The following is a 13434-nucleotide window of genomic DNA, read 5'->3' on the forward strand; positions in this document are numbered from 1 at the left end:
GAAAATCCAAAATGTAATTCTTCTAATATGTACACCAAACCAGGAAATAATGTCTTTTGTCACAAAAATTTCATTTGCATATGTAAAGGACAATTACTTAAAATAGTAGGATACTTTGGTATATTTATAAAATGATTGAGGGGCTGGCCCCGTGGCCGAGTGGTTAACTTCGCGCGCTCTGCTGCAGGCGGCCCAGTGTTTCGTTGGTTCGAATCCTGGGCGCAAACATGGCACTGCTCATCAAACCACGCTGAGGCAGCGTCCCACATGCCACAACTAGAAGGACCCACAACGAAGAATATACAACTATGTACTGGGGGGCTTTGGGGAGAAAAAGGAAAAAATTAAAAAAAAAATCTAAAAAAAAAATAATAAAATAAAATGATTGAGTTATAAATTCAGGAAATCTATTAATTTTTCCGAAAAATATAATTTGTAGAATGTAAGGTGTGCCTGAATAAACCCTATTGCCAGTGATCATATCAAGTATATGTATACTCTATAAACAAAAAGATGTTAGCCATCCCTTAACAATAGTGACTATTTTTGGTGGGTGGATTATTAGTAGGTTGATTATCCCTGACTTTCTTCTCATTAGCACATTTTACAAAAATATGAGAAGGATTTTTAGGAGGCAAAATTAAATCATTTAATAATGTGAAACAACATAATTTTGCAAAGGTGTGTGTGTATTTGGTGGGGGGGGCTGATATTTGAAAGTAATAGCTAAAGTCCAATATTTTAATAATATATAGTTGTTAGTTACTTGTTCTAGCCTCTTATTCTAAATTTCTGTTGTCTAATATGGTAGCTGTTAGCCAGATGTGGCTATTTTTGTTTAAATTAAGTGAAATAAAGTTAAAAATTTAGTTCTTCAGTCACAGTAGCCATGTTTCAAGTGCTCAGTAGCCACACGCACGCTTGTGGCCAGGGGGTACTGTGTTGAACAGTGCAGATAGAGAACTTTTCTTTCCATCATCAGAGAGAGTTCTGTTGGACAGCACTGTTCTAAATTAATGAAAGTTGCTAAGAGATTTCACCAAATTTATATATCCTGAAAGTTGGAGGATAGCGTAGCAAGAAATTGGAAACCTTTCCTGTCTGGAATTCTTAGGTGGAATTCAAGATAGTTAAATTCTCTAGTAAGGGATTGAAGGAGCTAACTTTTTTCTTTTTAAGATTTTACTTTTTTCCTTTTTCTCCCCAAAGCCCCCCGGTACATAGCTGTGTATTCCTATTTGTGGATCCTTCTAGTTGTGGCATGTGGGGTGCCACCTCAGTGTGGCTTGATGAGTGGTGCCATGTCTGCGCCCAGGATTCAAACCGGCGAAACCTTGGGCTGCCGCAGCGGAGCACGTGAACTTACCACTCGGCCCTGGGGCCGGCCCCGGAGCTAACTTTTTAATTAGAGAGTTCTTGGTGCCTTCTTGTTTACATCCACCACAGCCAGGCCAGGCAGGGAGCATTATTCCTGTTTTATAGAGAAGAGCAAGCCTGTCAGTGGAGGAATCAGAAGGTGAACTCAGGTTTGTCTGACTTTATAAGAACATTAAATAAAATTGCATAAATTTCAGATGCACACAACTACAACTTTTTTTTTGGTAAGAACATTAAAGATTTAAAATTGCATAAATTTAAGATGCACACGACTACAACTGTTTTTTTTGGTAAGAACATTTAAGGTTTAAAATTGCATAAATTTCGGATGCACACAATTACAACTTTTTTTTTGGTAAGAACATTAAAGATTTAAAATTGCATAAATTTCAGATGCACATGACTACAACTTTTTTTTTGGTAAGAACATTTAAGATTTAAAATTGCATAAATTTCAGATGCACACGACTACAACTTTTTTTTTGGTAAGAACATTAAAGATTTAAAATTGCATAAATTTAAGATGCACACGACTACAACTTTTTTTTTTTTGGTAAGATCATTTAAGATTTAAAATTGCATAAATTTCAGATGCACACAACTGCAGCTTTTTTTTTTGGTAAGAACTTTGAAGATTTAAAATTGCATAAATTTCAGATGCACATGACTACAGCTTTTCTTTTTGGTAAGAACATTTAAGATTGTCTGACTTCAAATGGTACGTTTTTTGTTTTTGTTTTGGACCTCCGGAGTAGTGTTGATTTGATCATAATCTCCAGTTCATGGTATTGTCACCAGTCATGAAAGACTTTTTTCTTCTTCTCATCCATAGGAAACCATTTTAATATGTTTGTATCTTTTTTGTTTGTTTTTGCAAAATGCGTATTGTCATATCAAGTTGATAAATTTTACATTTACGTGGATGGCGTTATGCATCTAATGTGAGATTTTCCCACTCTGCAGTGCTGTTTGATGATAAGCACCATGCCTTCTTCTTTTCCTAGGTTTTGTGAGGAAATCTTTCTAAATAGTGTTAGACTTTTTGTCTTTTGTAATTAGAGAAATCCGAAAGAATCCCCCCTCAGGGGATGTTGGTGGGATTATTTGTCCTTGAATGTGGTATATAATTTTTTATAAGTTGCTTTTGTTTTCTTCTTTACCATTAGGTGGTCACTGATTCCTTCTCATGGATATTGGTGTGTCTGAGCATTGTGGGTGCTCTTTTTAATTAATTGAAATTTTTATTGAGCTAATTGTAGATTCACGTACAGTTGTAAGACATAATACAGAGCAATCCTTTGTGGACTTTGCCCAGGCGCAGCTGCTTTTTATGCTTCCAGTGTATATACAGGCTGGGAAGAGGGGTAGACAGGCTGGTTAGAGTGATGTCAAGGAAGAGCGATGGCCTGAGGCCTTCTCTTGTGAATGTGTAACATGTGAACTTTAGAGTGTGGACCTTACTTTATCTGCCTTTTTGCTTAATTTTTTAGTATGTGTTTCAGATGGTGAAGTTACTGTGTGGCTGAGTTCTGCATAAGTGATATAGTATGGCATCCTTCTTCCTTTAAACAAATTGACTCTTTCATACAAATACTATTATAAGTAATTATACAAATGTGAGATCTTAAGTTTTGATAATGATTAGATATTTCTGTGTATGTTTTGTTTTAGGTTGTTTCACGAAGAAATCCAGAGGATGTCCAGGAGGTAACATGTTTATCCATATGAAAATTTTATTTTATGTATTTGACACAAATTTAATTAAATGCTTTATTGAAGTAATTGAATTATTTGTATGTCAGTCTTTGTATTTTTATGTTTGTGTGAAGATTGTTGTCAGCTCACAAAATAGTAGCTGAACTGTCCTATTTCAGACCTATGAAAATGTACGTGTTAAATTTTAGTAGGTGTTAAGTCACGTAAATAAGAATTTCAGGAATTATTCACACCTGTTAAGTACATATTAAGTTTTTGTAGGTATTAAGTTATATAAATAAGCATTTCAGGAATTCTAGTGCCGTTTAATAATGTGATAATTTTTCTGATAAATAGCACTCATAAAATTTCAATAGTAGTTAAGGGCCCCTACTTACTTATTTCAAAATCATGATGCCTGTTTAATAAAAAAATGAAAAGTATTTGGTAACTAGTATTAATTTTAAAGCTCATAATTATAAATTATGGATTTCTCTTTACTTCCACTTTTATATTGAGTTGACGTATTGACATCTTGGAAAACTGCTTTGGGCGTAGATATTTCTTTTTAAAATTTTGTAGTTAGTTCTTTTGCAGACTCTTTCCCTCTCTCTAAAATGATACCAGCTTGTTATGTTTTTGTTTAGAACTGTGGAATTCTATATTTGTAATTACTTTGTGCTTGTTACATATCTTTAGGAATCGTAACTGAGGCGTTTACTTCTTTTAATGTTTTTTGACTTGCTTTCGTTTTGGTACTTGTTCATTTACACTAAGATTAGAAGGACATATATTGGGGATTTTTTTCCCCTTACTAACGTGTTTAAAACAGATGCTGTAAATTGATAGTCTTGATTCTGCAATGTTTTTTTTCCCCCAATTGAATTTTAATGTTTTTGAGTGGGGTATGTACTTTCTATTTAGCCACAAGCCCCACTACTCCTTACAGACAAACCCGGCTTTCTTTATAGATTTAAGTTGATTGTTTGGTACTGGTTGGTTTGAGTGTGTGACAGCAAGTTTAGACAATATTTTAACTTTTATACATTACCATTTCTTGCTATTTCTGATCTGATATTTGTCTTTCTTCTGTGGTTAAAAATAGTTCAATAAAAGATACCTTTTTAAAAGATTTCCTACTATTTTCCTTAGGGGTTTAAGATAGCTTACTTTACCCCTGCCAATAGTCAGGAAGAGAATATTATAATACTGTTATTTTGGAAGAAAAGGATATATATCTTTCCAAAATAACTAGATATATAGATGGTAGTGAAAGTAATTTGCACCATTGATTAATTAAAGTGTCTACAAAAGGGTCAATTGATTAGTATGACCTATTCTTCTGAATTCCACTAATTATGTTGAATTAATAGTCAATACCAGGCTATTCTGCTTTTGAAAATTTACCACTCTGTTCAGATTGAAACTGGGTTGTGTTTCCTTTGAATACACTGTCTGATTGCTGTGCTGTAGTTTGTAGCTTGATGTTCCCCTTTTCCAGGGAGAATCCTGAACCAACCTACCCATGAACATACTCTCTGCCATTTCCTTAATCCTTTTTTGGGGAAAACTCTTTTATAATAACAACTGTTGGTGAACCATTCATCATAAAACTCTTGTAAGTGTCCTTTAGTTAGATTTGCATGGTCCTTTGTTAGAAATGGTATAAAATTAAAAAAAAAATGTCTTCTCTCTACCTGGCTTCTTAAAATATAGAGTAACCTTGAAATTATATCAATTTTTTTTTAGTTTCCCATGTGTTTCATTTAAACATTGTAATTCCCATTTAGGAGAGGAATTCACCACCTAGAATTTGTTTTCATTTCCTTTCCTTTTGCTTTCCCTTTCCATTAACTAATTCATTTAGTTACTGCTTTAGAATTTAGTTAGGCTTCACAAGGGCTATTGAGGATTAGTAGATGCACTGTTAGTCTAACCAAATATGGGGCTAATAAAATGCTGTTCTTATAAGACTGTTTTTCTTTTATATATGTATGTGTGTGCATATATATATGCACACACACACACACACACACTTGGCACATGCTACCAGATATCAGTGTATTCGTCCTAAGAATGCTAAAATACTCACATGGAGGAAATGGTTTAAAATTGTCTAGGATGGCTTGCTTGCTTTCTTTTTTTTAAAAAATCTTTAAAAAATTCCTTCTAAATTTTTATTTAGTAAGAGCAGCAGAAAGGGGAAAGAAAGAGATGGAGATATTGGGCCCTCCCTCCTCCACCTTAAAAAAAAGTAATCTAAAGCTCTGTTTCTATATAGGTAGTAAATTTCACTGGTGAAATTTGGGAAAGGAAAAGAAAAGAACTGAAATAGAACTTTCTATGTATCATGTCAGAAGGCTCTAGCTTTTAAGTCATTTCATGAAATAGTTTTAGAAAAACTATTTGAGAACATTCAGAAATGTGTCACAGGAAAAAAAAGGCTCTTGAAAATTGGGAAAAGAAAATCTGTAAACAGATAGTATGGTAGTGATGTTGGTTGCAAGAAAAAGTGATCCAGCAAGTTTTAAATACTATGAGGGTAAAGAGGACAGTTAATTGAATGGAGTGGTTTTGTAAAATACAAGAGATCTAAAGGTTTTTTGGTGTCATTAAGTGAAATTATCTGAAAAGAAAACATTTATTTTATGTAAAAAATACTTAAGTGAATGTTTTTAATGAAAATTAAACTTTTGTTATTATAGTCTATGTATGGTTGCCACTGAATTAATATTTTGGCTATTATACAACTATTTTTTTTCCAATAGGAAAGAATTGATCATTTATTAGAGAAAGTAATTTTCGCGTGTGTCTTTTGGGACTTTGTGTAGTCCAAATATAAACATGAGTACTTGCTAATATAATGGAAGTGTGCTTTTGTTCACTTTTCCATTTTGAAGATTTCTAGAAACATCAAAGTTTAAAAGGAGTGAGAAGAAAAGGAGGCAATGGATGTGACATGTTGAGATGCTTTGGTTTCCTGCATTTCTTGAGGGTTTACATTTGCTCTTAGGTATTTTGATTCTGTAGTCCCTGTGTTGAGAAGAAGGAATATGGAGTGAATAAATGAGGGCATGGTGGAGAAACACACATTCTCACTGTTGGGGTTCTAATTCTTGCTCTGACAGACTATCTGCTGGTTTACATACCATGGTATTATTATCATTATTGTGATTAAATTATTAACTTTTTCTCCTTAAGTTACTCTGCCTTTATTTAAAAATGACCCTAACTAGAATGTAAGTTTTATCTGCAGACTGACTTCTTTCCCTGTACTACAGCCTTTTGAATAGCTCTCATGTCTAGTTCATAATGGCTTTGAGGATGGCATTTACCTTATGTAAGATACTACTTTCACAAGCCCATCACCATCATATTTGATCTATTTTAAATATATGAAAATAACATTGTTTTTTCCCATGACAGAATTATATACATGTATCAAAATTAGAAACTACCGAGAAGCAAAAAATAGGAAAATTAGAATCACTTGTAATTGCACTATCCTGAGACCTTTTTCTTTCCAATGTTAGTTGGTTCTCTTGGTTAGTTCCTCTTGCTGTGTCTTCTCCTGAAACTGTTGGTTCTGCGCTGTCAACATTTGTCTTGTTCACCTCCATTTTAAAGTAAGATCTCTTCTTCCATCCAAATGGCCTATCGCGTGGCACAGCCAAGCTTCTTAAACACTTTGCACTTGGTTTCCTCTTCCAACTCTCCCTGGGCCCTCAGGGTTAGGGTTCCCCAGCATTCTGTTGTTAGACTCCTCATCTCGTTACAAATCTAAGAAACTGTCCTGAGTGATTACCGCGTCTCTGCTGATGAGTCCCAAATTAATACATCTTGCTAGTCCTTACTCTTGCACTCCAAACCCATCTACCCTTTTGGACATCTCCAGTTAGACACCTCACAAGCACCTGAATCAAATACATCTAAAATTGAACTTTGTTCTTATCTCAAAACAGCTGCTTCTCCCTTGCTCTACACCTTAGGGAATAGCATCACCATTTTTCCAGTTGCAAAAGCCAAAATTCTAGTAATTATATTTGGCATCTTGCTCTTTTGAAAGCATCCCCAACCCCTTCTCTCTCTTTACTTTATATTTGTTGGTCTCATCACTACTTCCCTTCAGTCTGCTCACCTAGGGTATTACTTTCTCTAAGCCTTCTTAGATACCCAAGGCTGGCTTAGGTGGTCCTTCCATAACACCCTTGGGCTGCCCTTCTCAGCATTTATCACGCCGTCTTGTAATGTAGTTACTGTCTTGGCTTATTCTTTCTCACTACTCCAGGAGCTCTTTGAAGGCAGGGACCATGTTTCTCATTTTTTCATCCCCTTGTGCCAACACAGTGCCTGGCACAGAGCAGGGTTGTGAAAATGTTTGTTTTTGATGACTATTTTTGTCCTTGAATAAATGAATAAAAGGAAGCTTCAGGAGGAGTACTTTGTTTAAATTAATTCATATTATAGTCTGACTAGTCTCCTAGGATTATAACTAAATTAAACAGGAAACTTAGTAATCATGGCAAAATTTTTAGTAGTATAACAAAATTTAATGAAGAATTTCTTATATGCGGAGAGTGAATATTTTAACAAGAGTCTCTTAAATCACACTTGGTTACCTGCTTGGCCTAAGATTTGCTCGTTGCCATTACACTATTGAGTTTGTTAGAAGTGAGGTAATTGGGATTTTCAGAAGCAGAGGCCCCAGTATACCAGGTAACAGAATTTAAAACTCAGTTTTACCCTATTTTGTGGAGACTGAGCAGCTGAATCAGTGATATCAAGGCCATGTGTCAAATTCTTTTCCTTTACAAAGTGCTTTTTTTTTTGTAGTCTGAGTAAGGTAGAACAATAATTCAAACTAATGAAGGTAAACTTTTATGTATTATATAATCTAGGTGATTGTTATTTTGTTTTTGAAATATACTAATTTTAATGGCATTCTGATCAGGATTTACCTTGTCTTCAGAAATCTTATTACTACTTTAAATTGAGATTTATGAAATAAGATTTATGAAATGTAAAAGTTCATGTTAATTACTTGCTACATGGCCATTTCTTCAGTTTTATTCAGTTTATTTATCCTTTTAGGCAAATGCTGAGTATGTACTTTGCTTAAAAATTGCCTAATTAACTATTTTGTGTTTATAAACGTGCTGTTTTTGAGGCAGAATCTATATTTTGATATCTAGCTCATTTCCAGACCAATAGTAATTGATTTTTGAAGAAGTTAAGTAACATTTTATGTAGTATAGATGTTCTTTGTACTAGGTTGAAGATTTTTCCAGTATGAAGAAAATGGTACTTGTTTAAAGTGAAATTTAAAAATCAAAACAGAGCAGTTGGAGGAAGAATTGCTGCTTTGTGTTTTTAAAACAGATATTAGTGGTTAATTCCATACTGTTAACCGTATTGGTTAGAACATATATTTCTTGCCTTTGCATAACAGGTGTTAGTACTTTAATGAGGATTGTTTGTGGTTCAGATGTCTGAACCTAAATAGTTCCACTATGAGATACCCATTTGATTTTTTTCTCTCTATAGATAATCGTATGGAAGAGATACAGTGACTTTAAGAAACTACACAAAGAACTATGGCAAATTCACAAAAACTTATTTCGACACTCAGAATTGTTTCCTCCCTTTGCTAAAGGAATCGTGTTTGGTAAGTGATTATTTTGAAATTGTGATTTTATAAAATGATGATTAGCTGATTGTGTATATATGCTGAACCTTGAAATACTGTCCCATGAAGTCAGAAGCCACTTATTAAAATAATTCATATCATACAGTAGGCACTTGAAGTTGTTTTTTTGTTCTTGGTGTAATTTTGTTAACTCAGAATGCATTTATTCCTCCCTTCCATGAAAGAATAACACAACTCCAACTCTAGCCAATCAAGCAAATAAAAAAAATGATGTAGGAACATAAGAAACGGTGATATTGAATCATTCTTAGGGCTCTGAAAGTTTTGGATCTGTAAAAAATAAGTCTATCCTGTGTATATTTTCCTGACATGTTTCTCGTAATATGAATGGTTGTGGTTTGAGGCACTAGTCCAGATATGACCATTTTGGGACGGTGCTCTGGGTGTGTTATTGATTAACAACTGTTAGATTCCCAGAGTGTCTGAGACCAGTCAAGTAAAAAGAATATTTGATATGATTTAGTTACGTATTTGACATGGAATAACAAATATATCAAAAATAGGGACAAAAGGTGGAAAACGTGGAGAAATACAAAGAAAAATAATGATGACAAGAACAGAACAAAAACCACTCAGGGATAAACATAATTATGTGGTTAATATTTTGGATTATGTCCTACCAATCTTTTTTTCAGTGTGGTTTGTATATGTGCACAGTGATTTAAATTAATGTTTTACTATGTATATTGTTTTGTAGGTTGTCCTTTTAAAACATATCAATTTGTTGGGAATACTTTGCTATGTCAATAAATAGTCTTCTGGGACATGTTTGGGAATGGCAACATGTATATATTTATCACAATTTACTTAGCAATCAGTTTTCTGGCAGACCTTTAGATTGATTTTAATTAGTTAAGAGCATGGGGGTTAGGGTCATTTGGATCCGGATTGAGTTCCACCTTTGCTATTTACTACCTGTGTAACTTTTGTCAAGTGACTTCTCTTTTCTAAGCCTCTGTTTTCCTATCTTAAAAGTGGGCATAATAATGTGCGGATTAAACAGGCAATGTGTATAAAGCATTAGCATGTCTGGTACATACTGAGGGTCCAGTAACTGGTATTATTTATATTATTTATCATTATTAATATTTTTACTGGTTAATAAGTCTGTTTTTTTTTTAGGTTTAAACTTACCTTTTTATACCTTTTTGCAATCCTACTCTCTTGCCAGCAGTTTTTTGTTAGTCTCTGGCAAAAGGGGGCATTGGAGGGAGCCTGGAAGGCTGGAAGAAGACACAGCCTGCCTGGTCCTGTCCACATGAACCCAGCAAGCCTCTTCGTTTGTTTCAGCTGCAGGACTTGGTTTCTGGTTGTGTTTTTCCCGCATTCCCAGAACTTGTCTTGTCATGTCCTCCCTCTTGCGGGCTGCCTGCGCCTGGGCTGCAGGAGATACCAGCACCAAGGTGCCCTCCTCAGAGGTCTCAGTTTCAGTTCCACGGCCCCTCCTCTAAGCCTCTCAGTGTTAATAACTCCACCCTTTTCCCTTTGTTTTCTCCAGAACTAGGGCTAGTGGTTATATTTTCTTTCTTTTGAGCAAGCAAAATTAAGTTTAATAGGAAAAATGTAAAGTACTATATTTAGAAAACCAATTACACAAATACAGAATCTAGTAGCCTTGTGGCTTGATAGTAGTTCAGATTAAAAACAAGTAATTTTGGGTAATTCACTGAAAAAGATCAGAATTAGCCAATAGTTTGACAAGGTTGCTATTAAAGCTTTTATAATCTAGGGGTTTATGTAATTAAAAATTTTTTTTCAATTGGGGTAAAATACACAGAAGGTAAAATTTACCATCTTAACCATTTTTTTTAAAGATTGGCACCTGAGCTAACAACTGTTGCCAATCTTCATCTTTTTTTAAATTGCTTTTTCTCCCCAAATCCCCCCAGTAAATAGTTGTATATTTTAGCTGTGGGTCTCTCTAGTTGTGGCATGTGGGACGCTGCCTCAACATGGCCTGACGAGCGGTGCCATGTCTGCGCCCAGGATCCGAACCGGCGAAACCCCGGGCCCCTGAAGGGGAGCGTGTGAACTTAATCACTCGGCCACGGGGCAGCCCCAACCATTTTTAAATGTATAATTCAGGGGCCGGCCAGTGGCACATTTACAGCTTCCAGGGATTAGAACCTGCTGTCTTTGGGGCCCTTTTTCAGACTACCACACGCGGTATATTTGTCTTCCTTTCTTGCTTGCTTGCACCCTTTGGGCAACAACTTTTAAGATCATGAAAATATCCTGCTCTTCTGGAAAATTACCCCTTAGACGTAGCATCCGTTGATGATTCTTGCATGAACCAATGTTTACATGATGGTTACAAAATAATGGTTGTCCAATTCTAGCAACCCCCTCCCCCTACATTTGCCATTGTTGTTCCTTCTCACTTCTCTGTTATCTTTGTATCTAGGCTTCTGTGTATCTGTTTCTATGTGTCTGTATCTGTATACTTATTCATCTAGCCATTATTTATTTGGACTCGTGTACTACTTTTTTTCCTAGTAGTGTAGCATTCATTAATGTTCTTAATTATTTTGATGCTCAGATTGTCCCAGTTTTGACCAGTAGGAGCCCTTTTACTCTGGCTTCTATGTCCTGTGACTTCTTCCTATCATACTAGTTTTTTTTTTTTAAGCACTTCTGATTTTTAGACATAACAAGATGTTCAGTGCTCATCTTGAGTTTATTCTGCTCCAGCCTTGGAATTAGCCATTTCTTTAGGGAGCTCTGGTTGCTTTTGTGGGCAGTGGCATTAGAAACTATGGTAGTTATCAAAGTATTGCATTTTAGCTCTGCATCCACCTTTCATTGCCTTGTTGGACATACTTTTCCAATTTGCGTGTATAAACTTACTCTGTAGAGGGTGTTAGAGAGACCCTGTAGGAGGTAGGTTTGAGCAACCCAGCTAACTTCTCTCATCCAGTGTGCTGCAGCCACACTGTCTCCAGTGAGATCTGAATCCCAGCCTTGGGGAGGAGGCACCCCTTCCAAGTACTGCCTTTGGTTCTCTCCCTCAACCCTAGGGTACTCCTTAGAGTTCTCTTTTATTCCCTCTTAGTAGTTAATCCTGTGTAAATAGTTAATAATTCTTTGTAAGATTTTCCCTGTTCAAATTGCTGGGTGGATTCCATTTTCTGGCTGGATCCTGGCTGCCACAGAGATTACTATCTGGGTAGATGTGCTCATTGCAACTTCCTTCTAGGCTCTTTCAGCAACTAGAGTTAGGAAACATAGCGCATTTATGTACAAGTGTATGTACAACACACACATTATACATACTTCCATTTATATACAAACCTGCATACATACGTATTACTGTGTGTATATGTATTTGTATGTACACATAGATACACGTATTTTATGTTTATGATAGCGTTTGCCAAACAAATTTTTATATGTTCAGTTCTATTTATGCCCCTTTCTCCCCCAAGATTTTGGATTTCTGGTCTTCATTAGAAATGTCTGCCAACACCTGTTTGCTTGCAAGATGATTTTCATAGCTTAAAAAAAATCCTTTTAGGGCCAGCCCAGTGGCATAGTGGTTAAGTTTGTACTCTCTGCTTTGGCGGCCTGGGGCTCACTGGTTCAGATCCTAGGCGCAGACCTACACACTGCTTCTCAAGCCATGCTGTGGCAGGCATCCCACATATAAATTAGAGGAAGATGGGCACAAATATTAGCTCAGGGCCAGTCTTCCTCAGCAAAAGGGGAAGGATTGGCAGCAGATATTAGCTCAGGGCTAATCTTCCTCAAAAAAAAAAAAATTCTGGGGCTGGCCCCTTGGCAAGTGGTTAGGTTTAGCGATCTCCGCTTCGGTGGCCCAGGGTTTCACTGGTTTGAGTCCTGGGCGTGGACATAGCAGTGCTCATCAAGCCATGCTGAGGTGGTGTCCCACATGCCACAACTAGAGTGACCCACAACTGAAAATACACGGCTATGTACTGGGGGGCTTTGGGAGAAAAAGGAAAAATAAAATCTTAAAAAAAAATCCTTTTAATAATCGATGTGGAATTTATATTTGAATGGGATGTCAGATGATGCTCCATTTTACTTTTTTTAGATGGATTGACATCTGTTCTAAGATAATTAATTAAATAAATCCATATTTTTTTCCCAATAAAATTTAACTACCATCTTTGTTATATATTACCTTTTTGTATGCAGTGCCATTTATTAAAGGTTTTCTCTATTGTGACATTTATTTGTCTATTCTTATGTTAATACCTATTTCTACACCATGTTGATTTTTTTTGTAATGACTTTATAGAGTGTGTTCTGATACAGACTATATTTCTCATCAACATTGGGGAAATATCTGCCTTTCAAGATCAGTCTGGAATACCTGGGGCTCTTACACTGCTAATTCTAAGAAGCCATGCCAGTTAGCCATTTATTGCCTCTTAGCTTCCAATCTCTTCTTTCATTTCCTATTCTGCATGAATGGATTGGACTTTTAAGTATTTTTGCTTTACAGTGAATATGTTGTTAAGCTTCACAATGGAGGGCACTGGAGGGACTTTGCAGAAGGATAGGGGCTTCTCTGCCTTCTTCCAGTGTGCTTTGGATTTTGTTTTTCTTTTTGCTTCTACTGTGCTTTTGCTAGAGGCGTCTGCCTCAGACATGTACTTAGAACACAGTCTCTTAACAAGCTTGCAGCCCCA

The 13434-nt window shown here is 35.8% G+C and overlaps 1 protein-coding gene across 7 annotated transcripts in view; it reads left to right on the forward strand.

The window, feature by feature from the left end:
• Positions 1–13434, forward strand: part of RPS6KC1 (ribosomal protein S6 kinase C1) — a 168799-nt gene that overhangs the window by 12361 nt on the left and 143004 nt on the right. For 6 of the 7 annotated variants that reach the window (XM_014834845.3, XM_044757644.2, XM_070496935.1 and 3 more), the window contains exons 2-3: positions 3049–3084; positions 8617–8737. In XM_014834845.3, the coding sequence (XP_014690331.1) occupies positions 3049–3084; positions 8617–8737 (157 nt within the window). Of the gene's footprint in view, positions 1–3048; positions 3085–4573; positions 4691–8616; positions 8738–13434 lie in introns of those variants that run through there. The other variant, XM_070496936.1, reaches the window with a different exon arrangement.

The sequence above is a fragment of the Equus asinus genome, chromosome 25 (genome assembly GCF_041296235.1).
Source record: "Equus asinus isolate D_3611 breed Donkey chromosome 25, EquAss-T2T_v2, whole genome shotgun sequence".
In the NCBI taxonomy this organism is placed as follows: Eukaryota; Metazoa; Chordata; class Mammalia; order Perissodactyla; family Equidae; genus Equus; species Equus asinus.